This window comes from Alexandromys fortis, unplaced genomic scaffold, assembly GCF_014885135.2.
Source record: "Alexandromys fortis isolate MF-2015 unplaced genomic scaffold, M_Fortis_MF-2015_v1.1 scaffold_102, whole genome shotgun sequence".
Classification (NCBI taxonomy): Eukaryota; Metazoa; Chordata; class Mammalia; order Rodentia; family Cricetidae; genus Alexandromys; species Alexandromys fortis.
The window spans coordinates 4,939,479-4,953,427 of NW_026067984.1; the positions used below are offsets into that span (position 1 = coordinate 4,939,479).

General features: G+C 43.1%; 1 protein-coding gene and 1 long non-coding RNA gene across 13 annotated transcripts in view; one reads left to right on the plus strand and one right to left on the minus strand.

Moving 5' to 3' along the window:
- The window catches only part of Fbxw7 (F-box and WD repeat domain containing 7), a 134,452-nt gene extending 121,679 nt beyond the window's left edge, over positions 1-12,773 (plus strand). For all 12 annotated transcript variants that reach the window (XM_050158768.1, XM_050158773.1, XM_050158769.1 and 9 more), the window contains 7 exons: positions 1,754-1,877; positions 3,606-3,742; positions 4,725-4,838; positions 6,295-6,476; positions 8,156-8,381; positions 9,823-10,033; positions 10,828-12,773. In XM_050158768.1, coding sequence (XP_050014725.1) covers positions 1,754-1,877; positions 3,606-3,742; positions 4,725-4,838; positions 6,295-6,476; positions 8,156-8,381; positions 9,823-10,033; positions 10,828-11,096 — 1,263 coding nt within the window. In that variant the 3' untranslated portion in view covers positions 11,097-12,773. The remainder of the gene's footprint in view (positions 1-1,753; positions 1,878-3,605; positions 3,743-4,724; positions 4,839-6,294; positions 6,477-8,155; positions 8,382-9,822; positions 10,034-10,827) is intronic.
- The window catches only part of LOC126511568 (uncharacterized), an 857,731-nt gene that overhangs the window by 17,140 nt on the left and 826,642 nt on the right, over positions 1-13,949 (minus strand). The gene's annotated exons all lie outside the window — the stretch shown is intronic.

Sequence of the window (13,949 nt, forward strand, 5' to 3'; positions counted from 1 at the left end):
TATAATGTGTGTGTGTGTCCCTGTCCATGTCTACCAGCCGTCCTCCACCTGAGAGAGATCACGTGTGAACTGCATTCTTGTAGCACTCCATCATAAGCCATGTGCAGCTACATAGGTTAAATATAATGCAAGTGTTGACATTTTTGACTTCATAGCTTCATTTTTATCAACAGAAAGGAGTAATTCCCATGCTATATATTTTCTCAGATTACTGTACTCATGCTGCTAATTAAATACCAGCTTAAAAGACAGCATGAGAAAGAGACTCATGCAAGCGACCCGGGACCCTCCAGTCTGAACAGAAAAGGAGTTCTGCTTTCACTTAGAGAGCATTCATAGTCCTAATTATAATTTTGCATTAGAGTTGAGTAAAATCGATGAAACTAACATAACTTAGGGAAAAGCAAAATTGGTTAAAAAAACATCCTCTTTTCTGGCGTTTTCCCCCACTTTGGAGTACTTTTTAAAAATGACATTGTCCCACGAAAGAAGTGGGCTTTTTCTCGTGAACTTCTATCACAAAACTCTGAATAAACTTAGGAAAGTAACATGAGGTCATCAGGGCATGAAACAGTAGGAAGCAGTTTCTGTGGAAGCAGCAGATACTCATCCTGATCCATTTTACATCCCTGGTGCCCTCCTTTAGAATCTTGATTGTACAGATTCTCTCATAATGTGGTGTTTTTACTTACCTCTGAGAGTAAGTTTTTCTATTCTGTTTTGGCTTTATTCTTATTTTTACAGATAACTCTTATCATGCAAAAACTTCCTGACCTCAAATCAGTAGAATTTGAGAATCTTTGTGGGGTTGTTATGTATATGTGTGGTGTGTGTTATGTGTTCAAATAGTTAAATAAATGCAGATGTGCACACATGTGCATGTGGAGGCCAGAGCTGTGCTCCTCAGTTGCTCCCACGTTACTGTTTTAGTCAGAGTCGTGGTCTCTCGCTGAATCCAGAGCTTACTCAACTCGTGTGGACCAGCCAGTGAGCTCCTGTCTGTCCCCTGGCTTATAGTTGCCACCACCATGCCTGTCTTTTCCAAGTGTTGGGGTCCAAACCCTTATCTTCATGGTTGTACACGAAACATTACCAATTGAGCCGTCACCACACCCCAAAACCTGAGAATATTTTAGCATTTAAGAAATAAGCACAGATTATTAATAAAAGGTAAGCCCCAAAAGGTTCTCTTGGCTTCCGTGTTCTTTCAAAGACTGCTGAAGGAAAGAGAGAAGTGAAGTTAGAGAACCTGGCGTAGCATATCATGTTTTCTTTTTTTCAACTACTTGGGGGAAAGATTCTTCATTTGAAAAAATGCTTTATTGCATATGTGGAAGAATAATGGCATAGATCTAAGCCCTTAGGGAAGTTTGTGTTATCAGCAAGAATGTATTGTTTAAAATATTATTACCATATTGGCATAATGTACTAGTATTTTTCTAATAATTGGTGTGAGCAGATCTCAAGCTTTTATCACCATGTAGGCTAATCACACAAGAAACCTGTGATCATTGGCATTGTTCTCACTGTGAGCAAATACCAGTACAAGCACAGGTCATCTAGAATAAATCCTCAGATCCCTAATACGAGATTAACGAGCATTCTCTTCGCTCTTAAAATACAGTTCTCCTTGATCTGCTCAGTCTACCAAAATACAGCAGTCCTAGGGAAATGTGCGTCGCGTGGAGAGTAGCACCTTTGTTTCTGTCATTTCTGACGTGTGAGTGTGCCTTCCTCATTTCCTTTTCCACAGCTGGCACTCTATGTACTTTCATTCCTGGAACCCAAAGACCTGCTGCAAGCGGCTCAGACTTGTCGATACTGGAGAATTTTGGCTGAGGACAACCTTCTCTGGAGAGAAAAATGTAAAGAAGAGGGTAAGGTTCAAAATCACATAGAGAATGTGTTTCTACTGCAGCAGCAAAGGATTCTGGAAGCAAGTCAACAAAATAACTTTCCCGTGCAGGGAGAATTAGTCGCTGGCAGAGTGAGTCTGCGTCCATTCACGTCCTTGATCCCAAAGTGAAGGAGTCCACCTGATTTCAAGCGATTAATTCCCAAATAATTGAGGATTTACCCACCCCTCCCATAGATTCTTAGTGGGACACCTCCTGTGAGCTGAACGTTCATAAATGCTGGGGAGCTTGGACAGTTTGACATCTTCCTCCTGACATGGATCTCAGATTATTTCAGCATAGTTTGGTTTGATTTGAACCCCCTTTTTAAGGAAGGGGTTAAGTCTCCTCCATATTGATCAAAGGGGAGACCTTGTTTCGCAGGTAGGCACCTAGAAAAATAATCATTTTGAAAAAAAAAATTGTTTCTGAGAAGCAAAATGTTACAGGAGAAGAAACTGGTGGGCTGCACTCTGTAGATGATTTTCCCTTCGCAGCTCTGGCCGGCTGGAGAGCACCGCTAATTAGAGAGGCCTAGGAAGACCTCAGGTGCTCCTTGCTAAGCCTGGTCCACAGTCAGCCTCTGGCTACTCTTGGGTTAGTCAGGAAAATCTTCTTTCTCAAGCATCTTCATATGTAAACTAGTGTTAATTTTGCCTTCTTTCTCAGAATCTTTTGTTTCTTCCTTGAGATGGGGTCTCTATAGCCCTGGCTATCTAGAAAATGGCAAGGTAGACTAGGCTGGCCTTGAACTAGTGGAGATCCCCTTCCTCTGCCTCCTGGGTACTGGGTTTAAAGGTGTGTACTGCTGTGCCCAGCTTCAGAATCATTTTTAAATGTCCTTTAGCTGCGTTTGCTAAAAATGATTCTAAACAGCTTGGTCGACATAGCAAGTTCCAGGACATACATACATACATACATGTGCAAACAGCCTGAGGTAATGATGTGCATCTGTAATCATACTACTTGGACAGAGTCGGGATTACTGAAAGCTGGAGGCCATCTTGGTCTCCATAGTGAGTGCTAGACCAGTGTCAGCTAAGTCTTTTTGCTGTGTATGATCCAGTGATATTCTCCCCACTCCTCCTTCCTGTCTCCTACATGCTCTATCTCTGTGAGTTTGCTGTTCTAGGAACTGTGATAAGTAAGATTGTGCGGTGTTTATCCCTTCGTAATTTCCTCATTCACTAATGTCTTCAAGGTTCATGTCCCAGCGTGCATCCCTGTATCCACGTGTCCTTTGTCAGGTCGAGCAGCATTCCGTTGTGTGTACTGCTGCATTTGGTGTTTTGGACAGATGCCTGGGCTGCTTCCTGCTCTTGGCTAACTGAATAGCATCAGTATGAGCATGGTGTCTAGATACCTGTTCACATCTCTCCTGTTAGTACTTTTGAGCACACATGCAGAAGTGGAAGTCCTACATCCTCTGTGCTATTGTGCTTTTGTGGAGTCACTGTGCTGATCCACAGCAGTGTTGCCGTTCTGCATCCACACAAGCAGTACACATCCCTTCCCATCTCTGTGAGAAGGAGAAGAGGCAATGAGTCAGAATTGCCGTACCCAATGCAGACTCGCTGCTGCCTAGAGCAGTGTTGGAGGTTAGGGGTCTCTACCTCATCGGTGCTAAGAGAAAAAACAAGATCTGTATATAATGTGCAATTTTTATTATTGACGAAAGGAATTATTCTCTTAAACTCTTTGATGCTTTAGGAATTGATGAGCCATTGCACATCAAGAGAAGAAAAATAATAAAGCCAGGTTTTATACACAGCCCGTGGAAGAGTGCATACATCAGACAGCACAGAATTGACACCAACTGGAGACGAGGAGAACTCAAATCTCCCAAGGTAACTCTTCACATGCTAACAGAAACCTTCCATCAGTGGGAATGCCTGGTCAAACTCGTCTCTTGTGCCTAAAGTAGAACTTGACGCCTTGTGAAAAGAAAGCTGGCTCTGTTTTAGAATTAACTCAAAGTGTATCTAACAATGTTCTTTTATTTCTAGTTTCTTTAATCTGATAATTTTATTGAAATCAAAGATGAGTTGATCCAGGCATGGTGGCTCATGCTTTTACTCAAGAATCGGAGGCTATAGGATAGCTGTGAGTTTAAGGCCAACCTGGGAACACACTAAGTTCTAGGTCAACCTGTTCTATGGTATGAGAACTTGCTTCAAGAAAGTCTCTTCCAACAAAGATGAGTTGAGAGGACATGAATTTGTTCTAGACCACTCTGCACAACATTGTTATTGTTATTACTTTTTAGAAATAACAGTTTGGGGTGTTGTGGATTTTTCTGGGTTTTTTTTTTTATTTTTGGCTTTTATAATTTGAAGCAAAAGTCTCATTTTTCTATCTTATAATATTATTGCAGATATATAAATGGTAGAACTCCTCAATTCATATACTTTAAAATTAGCCAATTTGGGGAGGCATTGTTTTATATACCAGCATGCCCTGGCGTAATTTTAGGTTGAAAAATCTGTTATTTATTATTCCTCTGTTTCTAGGTGTTTTAATTTTTTGTAGTGTTAAAAGTTGAATCCAGAGCCCAGTCCTCTCCCTCCTCTTTTCTTTGTGTTTTAATTTTGAACTGAGGTTTGCCTGGGTGGAACTCACTTGGTGGCCCAGGCTGTGCTGTGTATTGTATATAAATTTCATAAGCCCAGCTCTTCTCCTCTCTCCAGTTCAGTGTTATAGGCCTGTGCGGGAGAGTTCTGGGGACTTGGCCCCAGGTCCTGTGTATCCAAGCCATCTCTGCAGCACTTCGCTGTATTTTAAAGACTATGATGTAACAACATAAATGTGATATGTGTGTTTTTCTCATAGGTGCTGAAAGGACATGATGACCATGTCATCACATGCCTGCAGTTCTGTGGTAACCGCATAGTTAGTGGTTCTGATGACAACACTTTAAAAGTTTGGTCAGCAGTCACGGGCAAGGTAAGTTCCTTCTTTCCATGTTTTTGCAAGTCGTCATTTTGTGTATGCAGTCACAGTGAAGGGGTCTGATCCTCAGCTGTTGATGTCCTCTGTTAGGACTGCTATCTGTTTGCCGTCTTTGTCGCTTAGATGGTCTGAGACTTCTCAGACGACTTCTTTTCACCTTGCCCGTGTGAGTCAGAATCATTGCTCCCTAACGCCTTCCAAAACATGGCTGAGGGATTTGTAATGTCCTTATAACTGCTCTGTGGCTGAGCTGTCTGTGATCTAGGAATCAAAAAGATCCTGCTAATGGGAAGTTGTCTCAGATGTGAATGGTAAGGACATGAAGCCAGGTAGCCCAAGCAGTGGCTGTATTTTAGGTAGCATTCCTTAGGAGTCTAGTGCATATTGACTCTGTCCAAAAGAGAATGTTTTTATGAATTAAGTAATCATTTATTTAAGAGTTAACAGAAGAAAGTATGAGAAAAAAATCTGTTTTTAAAAATATCTTTTGCTGTGTTGTTCCTTGGAGAAGAATCTTAAAAATACTCAAAGCAGATGTTAAAAATTTCAAAAGTAGCTACACGTTTCCAGGATATAATATTAGTTTGGGGCTTATCTCAAGAGTCTCGGTGTCCGTCTTTACACGTCTGAAGTAGCACGGCCAGCCCCTAACTACCGCCTGCAGGCAGATGGGTGAACTGTGTGGTATGTGGTCACACCCAACTTTCTTGGCAGTCTTGTCTTGGTTCTCTTCCGTGGGAAACACCCTGCTGCAGCTTTAATATTATTTAATCATGGCCAGGCTAGAACTGTTGAGCTTGCTTGCATTTTATTTATTTATTTGTTTGTTTGTTTGTTTATTGCTTTCTGCCGTGTCTTATGCTTTGTATCATATGATTCTTTTTAAATTTTTTTACTTCATTTTATTATTTTATGTGTCTGTTTACCTGTATGTACGTACGTACGTATGTATGTATGTATGTATGTATGTATGTATGTATGTGTGTGTATGTACATATGTGTGTATGTATGTATGTATGTATGTACGTGTACCATGTGCATGCCAGGTGCCCTTGGAGGCCAGAAGAGGGCGTCAGATTCCCTGGCCCTGGAGTTGTAGGTGGTTGTGAAGCACTAGGTGCTGGGAATCAAACCCAGGTCCCTGAAAGACAGGCAATGCTCTTCGCCACTGAGCCATCTCTCCAGCCCCACCATGTTAATCTTATGTTCCATGTCATGTTTGCTTTCTCCATACCTGTCCCTCATTGTGGATGTGTGTCTAAGCTTGTATCACTACAAATAAATAATTCAGTAATAACGGTGCCATGCAGCATTGGTGGCAGAATGGTTTCCTAGTGCTCTAATAAAGTTGAATAAGTAAGACTTGTTCCAGATTTTAATGAGATGCTAGTGTATTCATTGCCTTGCTTTCATTTCTACCTAAAATTAATCATCTGAAGTGTTTTTCCAGTGCCTAAGAACGTTAGTGGGACACACGGGTGGAGTATGGTCATCACAGATGAGAGACAATATCATCATCAGTGGATCCACTGACCGGACCCTCAAAGTATGGAACGCGGAGACCGGAGAGTGCATACATACTTTATATGGGCACACTTCCACTGTGCGGTGTATGCATCTGCATGAGAAAAGGTAGAGGAAACCCCATTCTGATGGGGCTTTTGCTTCTGTCACTTGTGATATTGAAATTCATATAGTACTAATGGCCTCTTAAAGTAGATACTAGTGATTAAAGTGTAATGTTCCTAAGTTAGGAAAGCCAGGTTATATTGGCATAAAGTTGGAGGCTTGTCTTAAAATTTCCTTCTTCATTTGATGATGGTACAACCTTTTTTCTTGAAGCTCTGCTTGGTGTTGATTTGCTGATTCATTGTCTTCAAACAAAAAATCATTTTCTTTCTTAATAACCGAATTTATGCTGTGCAAGAGCCACAGATTCAGTCATTGGGACTCCTAGCCTGTGTGTCCTTGAGTGACCCACCACATTCTATATCTAGACAAACACTGAGGTCCCGGCTTTCACTTACTTTCTCATTGCCTGTGGTCTGCACCACTGAGCTCTCAGATGTGGCCTTGCCTTTGCACAGCTGACAGAGAGCCCTGGCGTTAGGATCGCGCTGCTGCCCTTCCGCTGCCCACCACGTTAAGGGAGAACTTTGAGTTCCGCTTTCAAAGTGGTTGCAGCCATGCCTGGTCTGCTTGTCCTTTCCTTCCCAGTGCCTCTGCCTGGCTGGTGCTTTTGTCTCTCACCTGCAGCGCCCTGCTGCTGAAATCATGGCCTTCTGTTAACACATCTTCATTGCAGCCAGCTAAGAAATTGTGTTTTCTACTTCATTTGTCAAAAAATATTCTTTTGGCCTGATGTGATATATGTTCCTAATCCTTGCACTGGGAAGGAGACAGGAGGATTCCTTGAATTCACAGCCTTTAGGAAAGGCCTTTCCTCTGAAAGAATGTATCTTAGAGGGGTCCTTACTCTGATGACCTGAAGCTTTGCACATGGTGTTCTCTTTAACTGACAACTGCTTTGGTAGGTAGGTAGGCTCTCCCTACAGTCATGATCTGCACAGGGGGGTCCTTTTTACTTTTACTCTGAGCCTGCTTTGCACAGTGCGTTGTGAAATTAGAATCTAAGGCCTGAGTTTCAGGAGACCTTGCATTTCCTTCTTGGTTGCGTTCATTTCTCCACGCTTCATCATTCTGCTCTTTCAAATGTGGCTTTTCTCTCTTGGGACCATAAAGGCACTGGTTAGCAAGGCAGCAGTGACTGCATGACTGCATGACTGTGGTTTTCCAAAGGTATAATCTGATAGCATTGAGCCAGTTTCTGAAGGCATGTCTGTGACTCCTGTAGGAGCATCTTTCAAAGTCTGTGTCAGCAGCTGTGTGCACGTGTCTGAAAATGATTTTTCCCTCTGTGGGGAGTGTAAGAAAACAGCCATGGTTTTCTGAGTCCCAAATTAATTTTAAAATTGTATTTTGTTGAAAAATAATCATCGAAAAGTTTTTCTTCCTGAAATAGGTAGTAGAGTTCATAATTGAAATGTAATGAAATGGCAAATATCCTAAAGAAAGGAAGTTTTGGATTGTTGTAAGTTAATACTAGATCTGCACCGAGGACTGAGCCGCATGTAATCAAGAGAGCTGTGTATGGAGAGCTGCTTGCTTATCGGAGGCTGCAGTTGCTCCTGTTCTAGGCAGAGTAAAAGTTTCTGTTCCGTGTAAGAAGAGAAGTGAGCACTGTTGCACCTGCTACGTGCGTTCACGCTCGTCAGAATTCTGATACCTTGTTTTCTGTTCCCTCTCTGCAGAGTTGTTAGTGGTTCTCGAGATGCCACTCTTAGGGTCTGGGATATTGAGACCGGCCAGTGTTTACACGTCTTGATGGGTCACGTAGCTGCAGTCCGCTGTGTCCAGTATGACGGCAGGAGGGTTGTCAGTGGAGCGTATGATTTTATGGTCAAGGTGTGGGATCCAGAGACTGAGACCTGCCTGCACACGTTACAGGGGCACACTAACAGAGTCTACTCATTGCAGGTAAGGAGTCCGTCTCTCCCATCGCCTCGACGCTCTGCTGTTTAGATCTACCTTATTAGCAAGAAGAAAACATAAATTTCAAAAGCATTTAACTGTTTTAATGGTTTTAATTTCTGTGATCCATTTTCTCTCTAAAATGCAAATGTTTGTCTTGAAACCTGATACTTCAGGGCTGTAAATTTTGTTACATTATTAATAGTTAGATAATCTCATAGGAGAATAACTTGGATTTTAATAAACTCCTTTGCTGAGGATTAATTTGGCCAAAAGCTGCTGCCCCTTTGCCTTGATAGCTAGAAGTTGATGGGCCGTGTAATTGTGATTCCATCCCATCTAAAGTGGCCGTGAGCCTGTCTGCAGAAAACCCTGTGCTTTCCAGGGCCATTGGTGGAGCAGAGAGGAGCTGACTAACCTGTTGTGTCCCTTTAGACATGAACTTGGAATTTATTAACAGATTATAATATTTCAAGATCTAAAGTAACTGGACAGAAAACGTGGGCCACCTTTATTTCTAGAAATGCGGCGTTCTCCACTTTAAATATTTCCTGTTACATAATCGTCTTCCCAGGCACTTGCCCCTCAGTGGCTACCCGAGTAGAGCAGAATCCCAGTGCTGACATGGCTGTTCTTAGGGCATTTGATTCCTAATTGATAAGACTGCCCAAGTAATGAAATGTCAATATATGATAAAGACGTCGATGGTTTCCAAGGGGAGGGAGTCGGTTGCCATTGTTGTTGGTACTCTTTGGTGTACTCAGAATGTATTGAATGATCTCAGAATGTACAGCCGGGCATTATATATACCTCCTGGGGATTGGTAGGGGTTTATTGGCTTTTAGTGGTTTGGGGAAGCTGAAGAAGAGAGGCTGTGTAGCTTGCTTTTGCTACTAAAATGCCTTCTCTATTGATTCCTGAGATAGTTATCTTTGGGGATATTTCCTAATTAGCAGTAAGTTCTTGTAAACAGCTTCTTCTTACAGTTTTTAATGGAATTTATTTTTGAGCATCACAGAAGTTTGCTTGGCCCTTCCTTCCCCTGCCTTGGGTGCTGATGAGCGTGGCTTTGGCTTCCTATGGGCAAGCCGAGCTGGGCTTTCTTACTGAATACATAGGATGCGGATTTCAGCTGGGACCAGGTGGTCGGAAGGGAATGTTGTTCACTCCAGATGCTTCGTTTTCTTTTTGAAGTTATTGGGCAGTTTTGTTCAGTTTTGTTTCCTTATTTTTAATTGTAAGAGAATTTATGAAAAGTGTTTTGGAGACATGATCTGTAGACTCGATGATAGCGTGCACATCAGCCCAGCTGCGAGTTTACCCTCGCGCGCTCTTTTTCTGGCCTTACATGTTGCTGTATCTCCCTCCCTGTTGTGAGTAAGGTCTACCAGCTAGCTGACAGGGAAAGAGTCCGTGTTTCTGTTCTAATACGCTGTGTCTGTTATAGTTTGATGGCATCCATGTGGTGAGTGGGTCTCTCGATACATCAATCCGAGTCTGGGACGTGGAGACAGGGAACTGTATTCACACGCTAACAGGACACCAGTCGTTGACAAGTGGAATGGAACTCAAGGACAATATTCTTGTCTCTGGGAATGCAGATTCTACAGTGAAAATCTGGGATATCAAAACAGGACAGTGTTTACAAACATTGCAGGGTAAGTGTTGGCCCTCCTTTAGCCGAATCCTTCCGAAACGTCACTGCTGAAGAGGGAACCTGTGTAGAGCAGAGATTAACCTCATGCAGAGTACTTACTCCTGATGACTTTATAAACGCTTGCCTTTCAGAACCAGGCCACCTTGAGAAATGGCCTCAATTGTGTCTTTAATGTGAAAATTCTTACTCATTTCCTGCCTGTTCAGTCGACTCTATTTAACCTTAACAATGAGAAGAAAGACTTGGCCGACTCACAGAAGCAACGCTTCTTTTTGTCTGATCATTATATTTTGAATTGAAGCATCTCTGATAGGAAATTACTTTGGCCTCCACTTAGCCAACTGCTTTAGTTGGGATGGGAAGGAGTAATGGTTCCCCCCCCCCCCAGGTAAAGAAACACATGAGAAAGTTGATTTGGAGGCACAGCACCATTGAATTCTTCATGATTCGCTCTTTTATATTTAGATGCCGTGCTTAGAAGGTTGGTTTGTTTTCAGTGAGCCCATCTGGAGGGCATCACGCACGTCGTGACTGTTCCTGGGATGTGGGGGTTAGTGTAGTTCTGTGCAGAGTGGTGGAGGGACAGGCAGACCTGTCACACTTGTGCTTCCAGCCGTAGACATAGCCCGGAGAACAACGTGTGTCTGGTGGCTCGCCAGGCTTGCTGGAGACAGGCCGCTGCAAATGGCTACCAGAGCTTCTAAACTACAGCAAGGTTTCTAAATACGCAGCTTTTTAACTGTTGGGTTTCTCGTGTGTTCTGACTGGTAATTCAGTCCCTGTGCTTTTGCCCAGGTCCCAACAAGCACCAGAGTGCCGTGACCTGTTTACAGTTCAACAAGAACTTCGTAATTACCAGCTCAGATGATGGAACTGTAAAACTCTGGGACTTGAAAACGGGTGAATTTATTCGAAACCTAGTCACATTGGAGAGTGGGGGGAGCGGGGGAGTTGTGTGGCGGATCAGAGCCTCCAACACAAAGCTGGTGTGTGCGGTTGGCAGTCGGAATGGGACTGAAGAAACCAAGCTCTTGGTGCTGGACTTCGATGTGGACCTGAAATGAAGAGCAGACAAGATGAGTCTTGTCCAACTCTGTAGACAATATACTCCTGCCCTCCCCCTGCGCAAAAAAAGAAAAAAAAAAAAAACAAAAAAAAAAAAAAAAAAAAAAAAAAAAAAAAAAAAAACAAACAAAAAAGAAAAAGAAAAAAAACAGAAAAGAAAAAAGAGAAAAAAAAGAAAAGGAAAAAAATCCCTTGTACTCAGTGGTGCAGGATGTTGGTTTGGGGCAACAGATTGCAAAGACCTACAGACGAGACGGTGAGAAGGGCTGAAGAGAGAGCCGTAACTGAGGGAGGCGGCGGCGCATCACCTGAAGCTTCACTTCTGATGAGGGGCAGCTTCGCAAAGCGAGACTCTAAACCAACCAGGTGCAATTATTCCTCATTTTCTTCTCCGGTGGTCATTGGGCAGAGACGTTGTTACCGTCACCTCGAAAGGCGTGGCGGTAATATCCACACGCGTGTCATCAGAGCTTCTGCAGCCAAGTCGTGTTTCTGAAGTGGGAAGCGGAAAGAGATTACTGTGAATTGCTTTTGTACAGTTTCCATGAAGCTTTCTTGTTCTTTTCTTTTCCATTTTTTGTTGTTTTTTTTTTCTTTGTTTTGTTTTTTTGCCAGCCATTGCCAATGTCAATCAATCACAGTATTAGCCTCTGTTAATCTATTTACTGTTGCTTCCATATCCCCTCTTCAGTGCGCTTGTCGCTAAAGGTGGCGCGTCGTCCTGGTTCCGAGTCCTGAGATGGATGTAGTTCTCGACGCTGGTGCTAGAAGTAGGTCTCCACACGTGGGATCGTTGTCCCGCCCTGTACTGTACTCCCAGTGGCCAAACTTATTTATGCTGCTAAATGAAAGAAAGAAAGAAAAAACAAATTATTTTTTTTTATTTTTTTTCTGCTGTGACGTTTTAGTCCCAGACTGAATTCCAAATTTGCTCTAGTTTGGTTACAGAGAAAAAGACTTTTTGCCACTGAAACTTGAGCCATCTGTGCCTCTAAGAGGCTGCGAATGGAAAAGTTTCAGGTACTAAAGAGTGAAGTTTGCCTGCAAATAAAGAACCGAGAGTGTGTGCAAAGCTTATTTTCTTTTATCTGGGCAAAAATTAAAACACATTCCTTGGGACAGAGCCTGAGGTGCCTGTTCTGCGGAGAAACTTCTTTGTTGAGGGCTGTGGTGAATGGATGAACGTACATAGTAAAACTGACAAGATATTTTAAAGATATATAGAATACAGAATAAAGGAAGTTGCTGGTCCGTCGTAGCATCTTACAGTATTCGGGAAAACAACTGTTACAGTTTCACTGCTCTGAGTAACCGACGCGAGAGGAACACCCGCGCTGTAGTGATGGTGTCCACGCAGACCAGCGCGGTGAGCGAGCGAGCGGAGTCAGGTCGTCTGCCTCATTCACCAGGAGCCGTAACTCAAGCTGAACTGTGAAAGTGGTTAACACTGTATCCTAGGCAGTCTTTTTTTCCTCCTCCTCCTGTTTATTTTTTTGTTTGTTTTATTTATAGTCTGATTTTGAACAATCAGATTCAAGTTGGTTAATTTTAGTTATGTAACACCCTGACGTGATGGAGGAAAACAACCTTTAAAGGGATTGTGTCTATGGTTTGATTCACTTAGAAATTTTATTTTCTTATAACTTAAGTGCAATAAAATGTGTTTTTTCATGTTACTGCGCCTGTTTCTTCCACTTAGATAATACTGTTTCATTATAAACATACAGTGTTTGTCTAATACTTTAATAGTCCGGTTTTGGCTTCTTAGCATTGCCTTCATTGTAGCAACATAGAAACGAGGCCACGCCACTGTGTTTGCCTCCCTGTTTGCTTTGGGTGTATAAACATGGCTTCTGGTTCCTTCCTTCCGCACCTCAGCAGTGGAGTGGACCTGAGAGCTGCGGCTTTGGCTGTGTAGGTGATGTGTGTGTGACGGCTCTGCCCAGCCCCTGTTCAAAAACCCAATTCCTGCTGCCTCTAGTGAAACTCTAGCAAACTAAAGCAAGGTTTGGGAGGGACATGCTCTGTGTGTGTGTGTGTGTGTGTGTGTGTGTGTGTGTGTGTGTGCTCGCGCATGTGTGGTTATCTCAACCAATCTCAAATCAACATGGAGTCCTTCCTCCTAGAGAACAAGACTCTCAGAGACATAGGCCCGACTTGCTCAAAGACTGAGTCCCGCCAAGGGTGTAGGGCCAGGAGTCTGTCAAACGCGACCCTGAGCATGGAAAGGCACTGGCTTTACACGCTGTTCTTAAAACTCTGGTTTACTAGGCCTCAGCAAACTCCACGATAAGAGCAATAGGGAGGGCAACAGTGCAGACGAGAGAATCCACAGTACGTGCGCAGTGCAGACGAGAGAATCCCACAGTACGGGCGCAGTGCAGACTGGAGTATCCCACAGTATGGGCACTGTGCAGACTGGAGTATCTCACAGTACGGGCACCGTGCAGACGGACTGGGCTGTGAGTGCATCTCTGAGAAGACGAACTCAACCCAGAGCCATGCCTGGTATCCACATTAGTGATGTCATATTTTCAAAAGGTCACCTAAATAAGGCTACACTGGTATAATTGAAGAAAACACCCACCTTTAAAACATGACAGAAAAGAAAAGCTCCCGATTTTGCAGATAGTCAGGCATCCCTTTTCTGATGTCAGTTACGAGATCTTTGAGGGTTCCCCCTCATCTGTCCTCACTCAATGTGAGGATGTTGCAAAGCACAGTAGGTCAAACTCAGTGAAAGGAAACTACTATTGAATGTTCTCTAGGCTGACAAGGTAGCTTCATGCACAGGCGTGGTTCCCCGAGGTCTGTCCCCAGGACCATGACAGAAGGAGAAAACCAGTTCCCTG